Here is a 13822-nt window from a genome sequence, read left to right as displayed (position 1 = left end):
AGCTGCCGTCAGAACAGGGGATCACAGGGAGCAGAGAGAGAGGGAAAGCAGAGAGGATGGCATAGAGAGATGGGACAGAGGTAGAGAGAGAGAGAAAAGCAGGAAACGGAGAGCAAAACAGGGAGCAGAGATTGCAGGGACAGGCAGATTACAGAGGGGCTACGATCCACAGCGTACCAGCGACATGGGCAACACACAGACCTCTTTGTCTCCACTGGGGGAGTGAAGAGACGAGACGAGGACTGGGAAGAGGACAGGACACTGCGAGAGGAATTGATTTGAAGAACAACTGTGTTTCTGCAGCTTTTGCTGGGAGACCTCGAGTGGTGGGACGGTAAGGGACCAGCTGTGAGTGTCATCTGGCCATGAGAGAGTGACGGAGAAAGGACGTCTAGTGCTACTGAGGACATCTTGGTATCTTCCTCTCCTGCCTGTCCCCATGTCTAGAGGAGGGAGGCCCCTGTGTGGGTGGGCCCTGATGTGGCCCCTGGCGTGTGCACTGGCCCTGGCTGCATGCTCGTCAGTCAGCCCCCTCCTCCAAGAGACCACCTCTGATCCTCCCATTTCTACAGAGACACGGACTGAAGTACGGACACAGCCAGACCATCAGACAGAGGCACAGACACTTGCAGAGTTTCAGACCCAGCCAGAGCTACGGACAGAGGCACAGACTGTGGCACAGACACCGGCAGAGCTACAGACACAGCCTGAGCTACAGACGGAGTCCCCAACAGAGTTAGAGTCACAGGCAGCTACAAGCAACCACACAGGTGAGTCCGAGGTCTCCTGGACTGATGTCTAATACTGCTACAAACTAATACTACATACAAAATTGTGTTCTGTTTGTGGTGTGTACTACTACAGTGTTTATGCTTGCAGGTGCAAGTGAAACAGTTGTATAATTAGGCCTGTGTGTCTGCTTGTTTGTCCGTATGTGTATGTCTGTAAAGGTTTGCCTATCTGTACACAGAATGGCGCTATCAGCCGTCATATGAGAGCTTGAGTAGTGTGCAAGTGTTTTCGACTTGTCTAAACTTTATTAGAATCCAATGTGAAGCAGTTCAGACTCAGAACTTCCTAATTAGAGCCCGGGGGTGTTCGTGGCTTCAGATCCTGTGGTTGTGATGTCTCATCATGTCCACTGTTCAGCTGCACTGCCTAAAGAGAAATCATCAAGATGCCATTATGGTGCTGCTGTGTGCATGAGTTAGCGGTTAGTGGAGCATGCCATTCTCTCTCTCGCTCTCTCGCTCTCTCTCGCTCTCTGTCACACACACACACACACACACACACACACACACACACACACACACACACACACACACACACACACACACACACACACACACACGCTCACACACTATTACACAGTCCCACCACCACCCGCACGTGCATGGCATGAACACGTGCATACACACAGACAGAAATGGACACACACTAACCACAACGATGCAAATCTCCTTAAAGGTTTAAAAAACACACAGTTTGGTTTCATAACAGCAGCTCTCTCTCGCTCTCTCTCTCTCCCAGTGGGAATAAATATTTTATAATGAGATCCCGCTGGTCCACAGCACACTTCCCCTTAGCCCTCTCCTCTCCATGCCTGATAGATCACACTCTTTCTGGGCAGAATCCTGAGCAGCTCCCCTGTGACTAGACTGCCCTGGTCCCTACCAGTACACTCTGTAAATGGCATATTGATATTGCCATTAGGGGGTCAATGAAAGTGATAGATTTGTTGTTTTTTCTCCCTACTTTATCTCCCTTTTCCATTCCATTAGTTGTTTTGCTACCAGGGGAGAGTTTGTATTCTGCAGTTGTGGCACAGGGTTGGGCAGAAATGACAAAACACAATTACAAATTACCATAAAGATCAACGTATCAAAATGAACTAGAAAATACTTGTATTTGGTCAAGTATAGTATTTTAAAATACAAATACATGTATTTCAAAATACAAAGTAAATTTGCAAGTAGCCAGGACAAACAGCAAGAACATTCTCAGGTAACGGTTACAGAAACATTTGACTTACTGTGATATGTGGTAAATACCAAAATGAACTGCAAAGCACACTGGACTTGTTTTGGGGCAGAGCTTATTAGAATAATATTCAGCATGCTTTGCAATTTTTCATTACATTTATATTTAGTTCATTTAGCAGACACTCTTATCACACCATAGCACCATCAGACTCCTGATACCAATGCAGGGTGCAGTGGTGTAAAATAGTTAACTACAAATACTTTAAAGTACTACTAAGTTGTTTTTTGGGGTTTCTGTACTTTACTTTACTACACTAATGGTCAAAAGTTTTAGAACACCTACTCATCCAAGGGTTTTTCTTTATTTTCACTATTTTCTACATTGTAGAATAATAGTGAAGACATCAAAACTATGAAATAATACATATGGAAACATGTAATAACCAAAAAAGTGTTAACATATCAAACATATCAAAATATATTTTATATTTGCGATTCTTGAGATAACCATATATTTTGACCATTAGTGTAGTAAAGTAAAGTACAGATACCCCAAAAAACGACTTAGTAGTCCTTTAAAGTATTTGTACTTAAGTATTTTACATCAGCTTATCGCTGCAGAATGCTGTGGTAGCCATGCTGGTTAAGTGTGAATTCTTAATAAATCACAGACAGTGTCGACAGCAAAGCACCGCCACACCATAACACCTACTCCTCCATGCTTTACGGTGGGAAATACAGTTGCAGAGATCATCCGTTCACCCACACCGCGTCTCACAAAGACACGGCAGTTGAAACCAAAAATCTCAGAATTTGACTCCACCAGTCTAATGTCCATTGCTCGTTTTTCTTGGCCCAAGCAAGTCTTATTATTGGTGTCCTTTAGTAGTGGTTTCTTTGCAGCAATTCGACCATGAAGGCCTGATTCACAAAGTCTCCTCTGAACAGTTGATGTTGAGATGTGTCTGTTACTTGAACTCTGTGAAGCATTTATTTGGGCTGCAATTCCTGAGGCTGGTAACTCTAATGAACTTATCCTCTGCAGCAGAGGTAACTCTGGGTCTTCCATTTCATGAGAGCCAGTTTCATCATAGCGCTTGATGGTTTTTGCAACTGTGCTTGAAGTTCTTGCAATTTTCCTTTATTGACTGACAATCATGTGTTAAAGTAATGATGGACTGTCATTTATCTTTGCTTATTTGAGCAGTTCTTGCCATTATATGGACTTGGTCTTTTACCAAATAGGGCTATCTTCTGTATACCCCCCTTACCTTGTCACAACACAACTGATGGGCTCAAACACATTAAGAAGGAAAGAAATTCCACAAATTAACTTTCAACAAGGCACACCTGTTAATTGAAATGCAATCCAGGTGACTACCTCATGAAGCTGGTTGAGAGAATGCCAAGCGTGTGCAAAGCTGTCATCGAGTCAAAGGGTGGCTATTTGAAGAATCTCAAATATAAAATATATTTTGACTTGTTTAACACTTTTTTGGTTACTACATGATTCCATATGTGTAATTTAATAGTTTTTATGTCTACAGTATTATTCTACAATGTAGAAAATAGTAAAAATATAGAAAAAACCCTTGAATGAGTAGGTGTTCTAAAACTTTTGACCAGTAGTGTATTTATATTTTTGACAACTTTTACTTTTACTTCACTACATTCCTAAAGACAATAATGTACTTTTTACTCCATACATTTTCCCTGACACACAAAAGTACTTGTTAAATTTTTAATGTTTAGCAGGACAAGAAAATGGTCCAATTCACTCACTTATTGTCACGTTCCTGACCTGTTTTCTGTTAGTTTTATGTGTTAGTTGGTCAGGACGTGAGTTTGGGTGGGCATTCTATGTTTTCTGTTTCTATGTTGGTTTATTGGGTTGTCTGGTATGGCTCTTAATTAGAGGCAGGTGTTTGGCGTTCCTCTAATTAAGAGTCATATTTAGGTAGGCGTTTTCACAGTGTTCGTGGTGGGTGGTTGTCTCCTGTGTCTGTGTATATGTTTGCACCATACGGGACTGTTTGCGGTTTGTTCGTTTTATGTAGTCTGTTCCTGTTCATTGCGTTCTTCACGTTATATGTAAGTTCGTCGTTCAGGTCTGTCTGCATCGTTTATTTGTTTTGTTTGTTTATGAAAGTTTAGTTTGTTTTTTCCGTCGTGTTCAATAAATTATGTCATTTCACTACGCTGCGCCTTGGTTCGATCAGGATTACCGTTACACTTATCAAGAGAACATCCTTGGTGATCCCTACAGCCTCTGATCTGGCATACTCGCTAAACACACATGCTTTAAAAAAATTTTTTGCCTGAGTGTTGGAGTGTGCCCCTGGCTATCCTTAAAGAAAATGACACCGTCTGGTTTGCTTAATATAAGAAATTTCCAACGATTTATACTTTTACTTTGATACTTAAGTATATTTGAGCAATTACATTTACTTTCGATACTGAAGTATATTTAAAACCAATACTCAAGTATTATTTTACTGGGTGACTTCCACTTGAGTCATTTTCTATTAAGGTATCTTTACTTTTACTCAAGTATGACAATTGGGTACTTTTTACACCACTGGCAGGATGAAAAGGTGCCACAAAATTGTAAACCGCTTAAATGATTCTTATAGAAAAGTATTTTGAAAATACAAAGCTCTCAGAAGTATCTTGTTACAAAATACTGTAGCGTGTAGTTCCGCCCAGACGGTTAATGGACAGAGGGTTAATAGAACTGACACTCCTGGTCCATGTTCCACAGCTTAAACAATGCAGACGTTCTAACTGGGGAGCTCTAGCTGCTGTCAGTCTGTCCAGCATCCTCCGCTGGCACACAACCAGTCCTATTATTACTGTTCACTGCATGGTCAGAAGACCCGAGCTATGTTTAACCAATACTTCCAGCCTCACAAGGCCCAGGTCCACCCCTTAACAGAGAGAGAGAGGTAACGTTGGAGTGAGGAAGAGAGAGGGAAAACAAATATAGTTCTCGAGATAAAGTTATCGTCGGTTAATGTCAGAGGGAAAAGTTAGAAGGAAAGTGCAGCACTCGGAACACCATCCCTCCATTTGTTCTTAAAATAACAGAGAGCGAGAGAGCGAGATACGCACGTCAAGGGCTCTCATCTAAAACTCGGCGAGGACTCGGAGAAATAGAGAGTTCTCCAGTGAAGGAGGCCGGGACCTTGTTTCCACTCATCCCTTTCATTCCTCTATCCCTACCTCACCCCTCTCACGGTACAGGGAGTGTTAAGGGGATTAGATCATTGGCCGTGTCAGAGAGTAACGGAGAGAGAGACCACAGGAATAGACTGCTGCTTCATCACGCTCTGATGGAGAGGGGGTTGAGAGAAAGAGAGAGGTGTACTTTAACCATTTGTACATTGTTACAACACTGTATATATATAATATGACATTTGTAATGTCTTTATTGTTTTGAAACTTCTGTATGTGTAATGTTTACTGTTAATTTTTATTGTTTATTTCACTTTTGTATATTATTATTACCTCACTTGCTTTGGCAATGTTAACACATGTTTCCCATGCCAATAAAGCCCCTTGAATTGAATTGAATTGAATTGAGAGAGAGAGAGAGAGAGAGAGAGAGAGAAATACGAGAGAGAGAGAAATACGAGAGAGAGAGAGAAATACGAGAGAGAGAGAGAGAAATACGAGAGAGAGAGAGAAATAAGAGAGATAGAGGGGTGAGAAAAATAATACAAAAATGAACAAGAGGGCAGTTTGTTTAGCGGAAGGCTGACTGTCCGAAACAAAAGACAATAGATCACCAGGCTAATCAGGTGGTTCAACCTCCCTCCCTGCATGTATTAGAGGGTCAATAGGGGTTACTCGGCTTCAGGGTTGTGAACCTGCATGAAAAAAATATTACAGTTTACTATAGAATACTAAAGTACTTACACACTGTAGTATCCCTCGATCATGTGTAATACTTACTATAGAATGTGGTAGCATTCTAATAGAATACTACAGTAACAACTGCTGTATTATCCACAAAACGAACATCACAACACCACAGAAATAACGTAACATTACAACTCAGCATCAGTGCTGCTCTCTGCTGGATCGCTTGTCTGTTGGTTTATTTGTTCATTGGTTCATTCGGATGCCCATTAGCTTTTGCCGAAGCAGCATAAAATAAATACTACAGTAATGTCTGCAAAAACACTACAGTAAATACTATAGCCTGTAAAAATACTACAATAAATACTATAGTATTTATACCATAGTATAATATAGTCATTTTTTATGTGGGAAATCCTGGTAACTTTCCCCAAAATCCAGAAAACCTTTTTGAAGGATCCTGGATTTACTGCTTGTTCACCTCTGTTTAGGGAATCTTCCGACCAGGATTTCTAGAAAACCTGGCATTTTAGGAAAGTTCTATAATTTTGCAACACTAATTCAGATGGAGGGATGACGCAATGGTAGGGAAGTGATCATATCTAGATTATAGAGGTTGTCGTGGCCTCTGGGGTGTGTCACAAGCCAGGTGGTCCAGCAGCCTTCTCTGCCTTGCTGCAGGGCAACTCAGGGAGTGTACTGTATGGTCAGTAGTGAAGCAGCTCCGAGCAGAGAGTGAGTATGTGAGTGTGTGTGTGTGTGTGTGTGTGTGCGTGCGTGCGTGCGTGCGTGCGTGCGAATGTGAGTGTTTTTGTGTGTGGATGAATCTTTAATGGTGGACCTAATCTTTATTTAATCAGGCACTATTCTGAGCGCCTATCTGTGAGGACCCTGAGGCGGACAAAGAGAGAGGGATCGAGGGAACATCAAGAAGAGAGAAGAAAGGGGCAGTTGTTATGTCGTGAGAGTCAGGTTGCCAGGTTGGTTGCTGGCAGCCCACAGTATTGCAGTGCCAGCTAAGCCCTGTGAATGGCGGCCCACTGGAGATAAGCTGATCAGAATGAGACAGACCCAACATTCACCCAGTAGCCAAAACCAGCGGTCTAACATAACAATAGAAACACTCTAATGGCAGTCCAAAGGCCACTCCACAAGATATTAAAATGGAAGGGTATCTTCTGAGCTGTGCAGGGAACATCCCAATAGCACATTGCGCTGTAGGCCTACTAATATAGACTGTGTGTGTGTGTGTGTGTGTGTGTGTGTGTGTGTGTGTGTGTGTGTGTGTGTGTGTGTGTGTGTGTGTGTGTGTGTGTGTGTGTGTGTGTGTGTGTGTGTGTTGGGAGGGGAGGCATATGGCTTAGGGGCTGCATTCCTGATTAAATTCTATGATGACTCAGGTCTAAGCTCGGCTGGTGTGTATGAGAGTGTGTGCCTGATTTTGTGTGTGTGTATGTGTGTGTGTGCCTGTGTGTTTGTGTGTATCAGTGCATGAATATATGCAAGCAGATGCTGCGTGGTGATGCAGAATTAGTCCTATGTTGGACTCAGTAGGGGAAATGATCTGCTGTGGACACTGCACCCATGTCTGTCATATTGTTTTTCACATGTTTGTATGTGTGCCTGTCTTGGCTTTCACAGTGTGTGTGTGTGTGTGTCCGTGTGTGTGTGTGTGTGTGTCCGTGTATGTGTGTGTGTGTTTTGGAAAAGAGAGAGCAAGAGTAAAGCTCTAGTGCAGTAGTATCAACTTCCTTCATCCCCTCATGGATACCTCTCTCTCTCTCTCTCTTTTTAACCCCCCCCCCCTCTTTCGCTGCACCGCTGCAGAACAGAAATCCCCCATCTGTCATATCTAATCAGCAGACAGCCGCCTGCGTGCTTTCAGGGTCTTCGAGCACTAATAACATCACAAGACAGGAATAACATAACATTACAACTCAGCATCAGTACTGCTCTCTGCTGAATCGATTGTTTATTGGTTTATTCGTTCATTCGGATCCCAATTTGCTTTTGCTTTTGCGAAACAGCAACTATTCTTCTCGGGGTCCACAAAAAAACATAAAACAAGTAGCAAAACACTGATACACTGGCTAGGTTTCCATCCAATTGGCGCCAGATTTTCTTGCAAATATTCAAAAATCCGCACGTTAACAATATGCACGTTTTCCCACAAGAGATGGGTTTCCATCAAATTGACTTGTTGTGGGTGATGACGTAGCGTGCATAGAAAATAACTTTTGAAAGTAAATTCCCATGTCCCGAATAAAAACTCTGATGGTTTTGTAACAAAAAATGTTTGCGTTATATAGCGAATGTGCCCGCTCTGGTCTTGGGATATGCGCTCTAGCCAACAGTTTGCAGATACAGTGCGGGTTTAACCTACTGCATTATGATATTATTATGCACAGAAGAGCGAGATTATTTGGATTTGTCAAACGGCAACCAAGCATCGATCAGCCAAACATCGATCACCATGTCACCAGAATAAGACCCTCAATAATTATTGGGAAAGCAACATCAAGCTCATCACCCTGCACTTTCACCATCCTGTGAAGTTCATCATTTATCATCATCATCGTTTATTTAATATTTATTTATTTAATAAACTGCATGCTTTCCCGAGTCGTAATGGGAGGACCACACAACATATCATCGCGTGACTCCAAGTTTATTTCGATATGATGGTTATTATGTCAATATTTGCGCATAAAGACGTTACCACCGCCACTTCTCGCATAATGAATTGTACCGACACAAAAAGATCCCACCCTGTGTATTTTGTTTTGTGGACATTTGGAAAGTTTACCGATAAATTTGCTGTTTCCACCAGGCCTGTCGTGACATTTCTTATCCTACGTACTTTACTTGCATAAAAAGTCTGGATGGAAACCTGTTTACTGATGTACAAGAACAGTCCCACAAAATGTAAAATACAATGATATACAAACAATACAACTAAAAAATAACGCGTGTGTAGATTGTTTTTGTTAGAGTGTGGTAGTGTGCCTGTGTGTGTGTCATTTCACAGTCCCTAATGTGCCACGAGCTGTTGTTTTTTGTTGCTCTGTTTTGAACCAGCTGCAGCTTTGCTAGGTCTTTCTTTGCTGCACTTGACCATATTACCGGACAGTAATCAAGAAGGGACAAGACCAGAGCCTCAACAACTAGCACAGTTGATTTTCTTTTGTCAAAAACAAAGAATATATGTCTATAGCAGATATACTCCTCCCCATCTTCACAACAACCTTGTCAATATGACTTGACCATGATAAATGACCATCCACTGTTATACCTAGGAGTTTAGCTTCCTCAACTTGCTCAATGGCCACACCCTTTACGTACAGCTCTAGTTGAGGTTTAGGTCTTAGAGAATGTTTTGAACCAAATACAATGCTTTTACTTTTAGATGTATTTAAGACCCGTTTATTATTAATCACCCATTCTGATACTTAAGGGGCTCCCGAGTGGCGAAGCGGTCTAAGGCACTGCATCTCAGTGCTGGAGGCGTCACTATAGACACTGGTTCGATTCCAGGCTGTATCACAACCGGCCGTGATTGGGAGTCCCATAGGGCGGCGCACAATAGGCCCAGCCTTGTTCGCCGAGAAACATGTCTCTTTCTCTCTCTGCCCTCTTTCTATTAACAGAAAATTAAAATGTGTTTAAATGTACTCTGAGAGCTTTAGATTTAACACCTCTCGAGAGTTTATACCTTATGCTAGATATGAATATTAGTAATAAATGAATATTATATATATATTCTAAACCCCTCTTGTTCTGCTTTTGTAGTTCTCAGATTCACTGTCCGTCTCCCGCTCTCCCCAGGTCTGTTGTGTGTGTCCGTGCTTCCCCCGAGGCGGGGGTCGTTCTATGTAGAGCGTGGGACGGGGGTGTCGGTGGGTACAGTGCTGGCCTTCTGGTGCAGGGAGGGCTACCAGCTGGTGGGCAGTGATAAGATCTCCTGCAGCGTCCGGGCAGGCAAACCCCAGTGGAGCAACTTCCTGCCAGTCTGTGAGGGTGAGACAACACAGCTGGTCCAATCACTCGCTAGCCCTTTAGTTCCAAGCCTCTTCTCCTAGCTCGTACCCTCCTTCCCTAACTCCCTTCTCCTAGCTGCTACACATTTCTCCTACCCTTCTTTCCTAGCTCCCTACTCCTAGCTCCCACCCCTGCAGTTATCACAGATCTTAAGAAATATATCTGAAGCGACATGATATGTGAAAGTCATTCGGCTTTCCCTTGATCTGCCTTCCCCTTTCAGCCATCCCGAGGCCAGAGGACCGGGGTCTGCGCGTGGCCGTGCTGGCTTCGGTGGTCAGTGGCATCGTCATCCTGGCAATGTCGCTCTCCTTCATCATCTGCTGCCTGCAGGAACGCACTGGGAAGGACAGGGGCTCCAGGAGGGACGGCAGGAGCAGGTACAGTACACACACTCGCACACATTCACAGACGCAGGCAAGCGCACACACACATTTGAAATGCTTCATTTTAATCCACAAATTAGGAAGCAGTACCTCGCTACATGCTTTGCCTTTGTGCGATGCAGGCCTGCGGTCTGAACGCCCGTACTGTCAACCTGGCCGAGACTCCCAAATATCAGCACCACAAGTTTGCACAGATAACCAAGGCTGTTCAGGCGTGACACGAGGGTCTGGTATTTCAGCAACTTGGCAGCAAATGCCTGCTCCATGTAGTAGTCAAAAGAGCAACACACTTCCAAAATGAACACCTCCCTCTGGCCTCCCCCCACAACAACAATATCTGGCATATTTGGTATATAAGAAAACATATCGGTATCACACAGACACGCACACTTCAAACCTTTACCGGAAAGAGGAGACAGAGGTGATGTTGATGGAGATGATGATAATCGCCTCTCTCCAGGCGTAGAGACACGCGGTCTTCTCGGCGTAGTGAGTGCTGGCTGGAGAGAGAGGAGGGGGATTGGGACACGTTCCCCCCTCCTAAGATCTTCCACCTGTCCCAGCGGCCGGACCTCCGGCTGGCTGCAGAGAGCCCGGTCTACCTGGGGGGCATGGCCGGCTTCGACAACCGCGGATACCAGAGGTGAGAACCTGCGATCTACTGTATGAACCTAAACGCGTTGTAAATCTCAATTGGAACCTGCTACTGTAGGCACCTTTTATAGACGCCTCATACATTGGGTTGTAGAGAAATGTTGTTTCCACTGATTCTAAGGTCTCTCTCTCTTTCTCTCTCTCTCTCTAGGAGTCAGGAGAGCCTACTGAAGGCCCCGCTTCCTGGTCTGTTCCGGGCAGAGAGTCAGATCATCTACCCCCACGTAGTGCTCCAGAGAGTCCCCACCCCCACCGCCCCGACTGCCCCTACAGCCCCTGTTTACCTCCACAACATGCCCTCCAACTCTGCCTCCAACTCTGGATGTGCTCCCTCACAGCCACACCACATGCCCCCATACCCTACCCCGCAGTATCCTATCCAAAACTCCACCCCCCAGCGAGTTCCATGGCAAACGCAGCACCATTGAACTGTCACTGTCCCCTCTCTCTCTCCCTCTCTGTAGGTCAAGGGTCAAGGAGAAAGGATCAAATAACACACTATTCCCTAATAAGTGTGCTACTTTTGAGCAGAGCCCTATGCAGTTAACATACACGTTTTGGTCAAAGGTAGCGTAATACGTAGGGAACAAGGTGTGATTTGTGATTTGAGAACAGCCCTCAGGCCCCTGTCAGCGAGATGCTTCTACTACTGCAAGGATAGATGGATGGGACACGTGTTACTGTACATACTGTATGATATGGACTGACAGACAGACAGACAGACCAGAGGGTCTTTTCCAGCACTTCCTGACTCCTCGACCTCTTCTCTCAGTGGGGAAGCCCTTTCTGCTGTTTCTAGTGTATCTCTACACGGCAGAGAAGGGTTTTCTATCTCTACCATTCTCTCTGTCTCCTGTCAAGACTTTTGGTCCTTTTGTGGTGTCCTCCATTTTCACAAGAGCATTCTTCCTATTAGTCTTCTGATTGGTCGAAGTCACCCTCAGACCGGGCCTATCAGGACACACTTACCTGAAGTTCACTTGTTGATGTCACTGACTGAAGACTGTGAGATGTTGTTTGGCGGTGGTCACCAAGTCTCGCCACCGACCAAAGAAGAGAATGGACTTAGCTTAGAGGAAAGTGGATGCAGAAATCATCCCCAGTACCATGTATGGGTGTATAATATATTATTCTTAAAGGTCATGAACTGTCAAAATTATGTTTTTCATGAATTTGGATGATATTTGGATGAAAATATGATGACCAAAGTATGAAAAATGACTGGTTCTTCTACATTGATGAAGTTTGGTCATAAAGTTACTGGTCCCCACCCCTGGTATCAAACACTTGGATTCAGGAAGCAGGATTATTAAGGGGATAAGGTGACATCACCCTAATGCTCTCGTTTTAATACACCAATGGTAACGTGATATTCTCTTACCTAATTTAAATAAGTACTGCCTTGTAACCAACATTGGAGAAAGCGTGTTTGCAGAGGGGCGTGGTTTATAGAGCTAGATAACTACTCTACTGGTGTTACCTCGTCACTGGCTAGCTAGATCTTCAGCCAGCGGGAAACTAAAGGGGGAACGGGTCGTTCAGAACCCTGACACAGTTGTCATGTTAACACATCCTTCAGTGCTGCTGTGAACCGCAACACCAGAAACATGCCAAACGGGAGATGTATATAAAAAAAAATGTATATCATTGATGCGATTTCAATGTTGTTTGAGTAGCTTTGTGTAGCACCAGATTAGCTTGAGAGGATTTTACTGCAATGCTGCTCATTGCATAGAAGTTTCTTGACATAGGCATTTAAAAGAGCTCTCGTTCAAGGCGAGTTCATGAATATAAGCTCCCCGCCCACTCAGCCTGTCTTTTCAAACTTCCTGGTAGCTAGCCATGAGAGAACAAGTCATTTTCTAAAATGTTTAGCGTTTCTATCCCAAAACAATATAATGGGTGATATTTTTGTCACTCAAAAGGCTATTTTACATGGGAATCAGAATGACTCTTCAGGACCTTTTAATGAAATCAGAAGGCCTTTCAGCAAAGTTCACCCATTATTTTCCCCCATTTGTTCTAAAGCTTTGGACAAAAAAATTGGAGAGCTCCTTACCTGTTGTTGAAGTCTTTGTCGTGGGTTTTTCTACGGTCGTAGGAGACTTGGAACAGTCACACCAACTTACCTGCACTTTATGGATTTTACTGATGGGCTGGCAATAGCAATTGCAAGAACCTTTGCACTGATTATTCCCGCAATATGTTTGTATGAAAAATGGTTTCTACCTGAAAACTGATTAAATAGATTTTTGTTTAGTTGAAAGTAGTGTTCTGAGAGTATTTTTGTCTCCACATGACCCCTAGTTCCATAGCCATGTGCCATCGTGTGTCATTTCTGCACTATCCAGCAGGGGGAGACCTTTCACAGCAGATTAGTCCCATAGAAAACACTGACATGCTCTGGACCAGCGTTGCACTCTGTCCCGGGGACCCCAGAGTGTGCACGTTTTGGTTTTTGCCCTAGCACTACGCACAGCTGATTCAAATCATCAAAGCTTGATGAGGAATTGATTACAGGAATCAGCTGTGTAGTGTTTTGCCAAAAAACTAAATGTGCATCCGTTGGGGTCCCCGGGACAGAGTTTGAGAAACGCTGTTCTGTACAACATCCTGTATAATGATGGGGGAAATGTGAATGGTAGATATGTCCACCAATAGGTCAATAAAGACAAAGGGAGATTCTAAACATAGATATTACAACTATCAAAAAAAAACGATTTTGGATGAAGCTACATCTCTGCCTGGCTAAGGTAGTTGATTTGGAAGGCACGTGTAGATGCTAGCCTTAACGACAGGTAGAGTTTACTTTAGTATATCTCCAACAGGCAACCGCTATGTCTAATGTGCCTATGAAACATGATAGACAGGACAAAGTTTGGTTAACTATTTGCATTGAAG

General features: G+C 43.6%; 1 protein-coding gene across 1 annotated transcript; it reads left to right on the top strand.

Annotated features, from left to right (window-relative positions):
- The first annotated feature begins 6 nt into the window (after positions 1–6).
- LOC129865362 (uncharacterized) lies at positions 7–13187 on the top strand. The gene is made up of 5 exons (XM_055938100.1): positions 7–770; positions 9669–9860; positions 10105–10261; positions 10728–10910; positions 11073–13187. The coding sequence occupies exons 1-5, from the start codon at positions 440–442 to the stop codon at positions 11347–11349; spliced, it is 1140 nt and encodes a 379-aa protein (XP_055794075.1). The 5' UTR covers positions 7–439; the 3' UTR covers positions 11350–13187.
- The last annotated feature ends 635 nt before the right edge of the window (positions 13188–13822 follow it).

Source organism: Salvelinus fontinalis, chromosome 11 (assembly GCF_029448725.1).
Source record: "Salvelinus fontinalis isolate EN_2023a chromosome 11, ASM2944872v1, whole genome shotgun sequence".
Taxonomy (NCBI): Eukaryota; Metazoa; Chordata; class Actinopteri; order Salmoniformes; family Salmonidae; genus Salvelinus; species Salvelinus fontinalis.
This window is presented reverse-complemented; position numbering and strand designations above follow the sequence as displayed.